Below are 3,667 nucleotides of genomic sequence, written 5' to 3' on the forward strand. Positions count from 1 at the left end.
AGGAGTCCTCAGAATAACTCCATGCCTGGCCTGCTGCCCTATATCCTCCAGCTCCTGCCCTTAGAATTTCCTTGCTTTCTGAAGCTTGGAAAGTTCACTGGTTGAAAAGCATCATCATCATCATCATCATCATCATCATCATCATCATCATCTCACCTTCGTGACCCTTGACTCTCGTCACCATCTCACCAGGTTCCCTCCCCCAGTAGTCAAGGATCATAGCCATGTCCAAGGCTTTTGCCACATATCCATCCAGTTGGCTCTGTTGCTGACCCAGAAAACATTAAGCAAAAGCTGTGTGCAGGGACCCCAGCCCCAGCTAGCCAGGAAAAGGTGATCCCACAAGGAGTTCCTTGCAGTTATAACTGGCCCTCAGCCCCATCACCCTCCAAGTGTCCACCAGCCCATCATGACTCCAGTCGTGGTGAGGGAGCGGGACGGAGGTAGCTGTCCGACATGGTGATATCGCTGGTAAGTTGTTGCTCCAAGAACTCAGAGGTCTCCTCAGCTATCTGGCCAGGGATTCGAAAGTCAACTGCAGGTGGCTCCTGCTTGGGGCTGGGTACAGGTCGGGAAGCCCAGGACTCTGTGGGACAGCCAGTGCTCTGAAGAAACTGCAGGAAGTTCTCCTCAATGGAGCCCTCCCGGCTTGGCAGCCTCAGCTCCTCCTCTGGAGCCTGTTTGAAGAAGCAGACAAACTGCTTGCTGAGCTCCCCCCGGATCTGCCGATTAAGACATCCATAGAAGAAAGGGTTGGAAGTGAAGCAGAAGTAGCCAATCCAGGTCACCACATTCTCCACCTGCCCCGTTGAAACAGGCTGAGCACTCAGGGCGACGTAGAGGTGAAAAGAAAAGTAGGGCAACCAACAGAGCAGGAACTGTCCCCCCACAGCCAGGAGGACCACTGCTGCCTTTCCTCCCCCAAACGTCCGGTGTGGCGTGGTCTGGGGGGCCCCCGAGCTGGTGACCATTGTGGAGCGGCTGCTGAGAGACTCAGAGCGTTGCCGGGGGGTCTCCATCCACGTGGGCAGCGGTCCGTGCTGCATGGCAGCCACACGGGCTACTCGGAACATGCTGCAGTAGACCACTAGGATGAGGAGCAAGGGCAACAGGAAGTAAAGGACAGCAAAGGCCACCACAAAAAGCTGGCAGTAGGCACTGTGGCTCCATTGGAGTGAGCAGCCTAAGGGGACACTGGGAGCTCCCTCCTCCCGCGAGACCCTTCCCAACACTGGCACAGAAGCCATGGCCAAGGCCTTCACCCACACACCCACCAGAACAGAGGCCACCAGCCCCAGCGTCATGCGCACCTCGTAACGCATGGGGTGGACCACGTAATAGTAGCGCTCCACGTTGATGGCCGACACTGAGAGAATGGCCAGGCTAACAAAGCATATGCTCAGGAACAAGTAGAGGCGGCAGGCGACCTCCCCGAAGAGGTCATGGTCAAAGAGGGCGGAGCTGGAGAGCATGGCAAGGGGCATGAGGGTCAAGGCAGCCAGCAGGTCCACCAGGCAGAGGTGGAAGACAAAGACAAATTTTCGAAGGGCAGGTGTCTTGGCAATAACAGCCATCACAGCCGCATTGCCAGCCACAGCGGTCAAGTCCAGCAGGAGCATGAAGAAGAGGGCCACGGATTCTGAAGCCACGTCCCGCAGCCCTGCCTCTGGGACCCCACTGGCAGTAGAGGGACCTGGGGTTTGAGGGGCCCTCCCCAGAGTGGAAGAGTTCCCTGATGACTGGGGGATGGGTGAGGACTCCATGGGGCCGAAAGAGGACACCCAGGGCACCTCCTGTCACAGGCCCATCCCCCATCCTAGTCCAGTGCCCCTGGGATGGCAAGCCCAGGCCCAGGCTTCCCAATTTTGTGTGTGCAGATCTTGGGGAGAGAGCGCCCCCTGCTGGAGCCTCTCAGCAGGCTCGTGCTGCCAGCCTTCAAGGCCAGTGACTGAGGGCTCAGGAGGCAGCTCTGGTCCACCTTGGTGACTGCAAAGAAGCAAGAGAGGGAGCGATGCAGGAGCCTCACCCACTCAACACTCCATCTTCTGAGTGGTCTCCAGCTCCTTTTCCACTTCCTTTTCCTCTCTTTTCCACACCCTTCTCCCCTTTCAAGGACTGTTGTCCAGAGTATAAATCCTCTGTCTCCCTTTCTCAGGGTCCCGCTGAGCTCTGGGATCGTGCCCCAGTTTTAAGGTTGCTTATGTAAATTTCCTGATTTCTTGTCTCCTCAGAATGGCAGGAGTCGTTGCAGAGAATAAGCACGAGATCCGGTTTCCAGTCCCAGGTCTGGGAATTACTAACTCTGGCTCTTCTCAGCTTCAGTTTCCTCATAACGCCACCTGTAAAATGAAAGGAATAATACCTACTTCACAACTGTGTTTGGAAGATGCTGCAGGATTTATTAATAAGATCCTAATAAGCAGTAATGTATATATGGTGCTTTCCACATGCCAGGCCCTGTTCTAGCACTCCACATAATTAACTCATTTTAATCCTTATGCAACCCTATGAGGTATTTTGCAATTGATAAAACTGGGCCTACCAGAGATAAAGGAACTTACCGAAGGTCACATAGCTAGTAAGTGGCCAGGTCCAGTTACACACCCAGGAGGCCTGGCTCCAGGGCTAGTACTCCAGCCCACCGTGCCATGCTTCGCCTGAAGGTGCCCTCCACAGTGGCTGCAACACAACAGACATTCAGTGAATAATTGATGAATTTGAAACATCTCTAAAAATGTCTCTCGGACTTCTCTGGTGGCTAAGTGGTGAAGAGTTCCACCTGCCAATGCAGGAGACACGGGTTCCGTGCCTGGACCAGGAAGATCCTGTATGCTGCAGAGCAACAACTGCAAGCCTGCATGCCTTACAGCCCATGCTCCACAACATGAGAAACTGCCCACGATGAGAAGCCAGTGCACCACAATGATGAGTAGCCCCTGCTCGCTGCAACTAGAGAAAAACCCACACAGCAACGAAGACCCAATACAGCCAAAAATAAAAAGTAATTACTTAATTAAAAATTAAAAAATGTCTCCCACTGAACTGAGGCTACCACTGGGAAGAGATCACCTGAAAAGAGGAAAGACTGCGCTTGAGTTTGCTCTAACATCACCACGCCCAAGCCAAAGAGCTGCTCCTTTGGGAGCGTTTAGAAGGACCAGTGAAAACAACACGTCCCACTGGCAAGAACCTGGGAAGTCAATTCATCCAGCCTCCATTGCTCCCAAAGCCAGAAGGGCATAAGGCATATGATAGCTGCCCATCTCTACCCACTCCTTAAATTCCCAAGGTCACTGTGCCCCCCGGAGGTGGGAGAGGAGCTGCTCCTAAACTCCCACTGTCCAGGGCCCTGGATCTCGGGTTATTGCAGCTGACCATGGAGGGACCTCTGGCCAAAGCCCTCCTGCTCCTGGGCTGTTACCGTAGACCTAGAACAAGAAGGGGGAGTAGGCGTCTGTGTAAAACGTATGGGGAGCAAAGGTGGGTGAGCATAAGGCAGAGAGGTAAACCGGAAGAAACTGGCAAAGGAGAAGTCTCCGGGTTCAGCGTTTCTCATTTCTCTGATAAAATCTGTTTTATGTGTCTCATTATCCATGGGGAGTTCACACAGAATTGAAATAAGTTGCCCAACGTACAGTTGACCCTTGAACAACATGAGTTTGAATTG

General features: G+C 53.5%; 1 protein-coding gene across 1 annotated transcript; it reads right to left on the reverse strand.

Annotated features, from left to right (window-relative positions):
• Window positions 1-407: 407 nt before the first annotated feature.
• Window positions 408-1,791, reverse strand: GPR61 (G protein-coupled receptor 61). The gene has a single exon (XM_052636686.1). It carries the CDS (start codon window positions 1,761-1,763, stop codon window positions 408-410), a length of 1,356 nt encoding a protein of 451 aa, XP_052492646.1. The 5' UTR covers window positions 1,764-1,791.
• Between the last annotated feature and the right edge of the window lie 1,876 nt (window positions 1,792-3,667).

The sequence above is a fragment of the Budorcas taxicolor genome, chromosome 3, assembly GCF_023091745.1.
Source record: "Budorcas taxicolor isolate Tak-1 chromosome 3, Takin1.1, whole genome shotgun sequence".
Taxonomy (NCBI): domain Eukaryota; kingdom Metazoa; phylum Chordata; class Mammalia; order Artiodactyla; family Bovidae; genus Budorcas; species Budorcas taxicolor.

Bases quoted from the DNA above. Each gene is read 5' to 3' on its own strand.
- GPR61 (XM_052636686.1), bottom strand. From the start codon at position 1,763: ATGGAGTCCTCACCCATCCCCCAGTCATCAGGGAACTCTTCCACTCTG.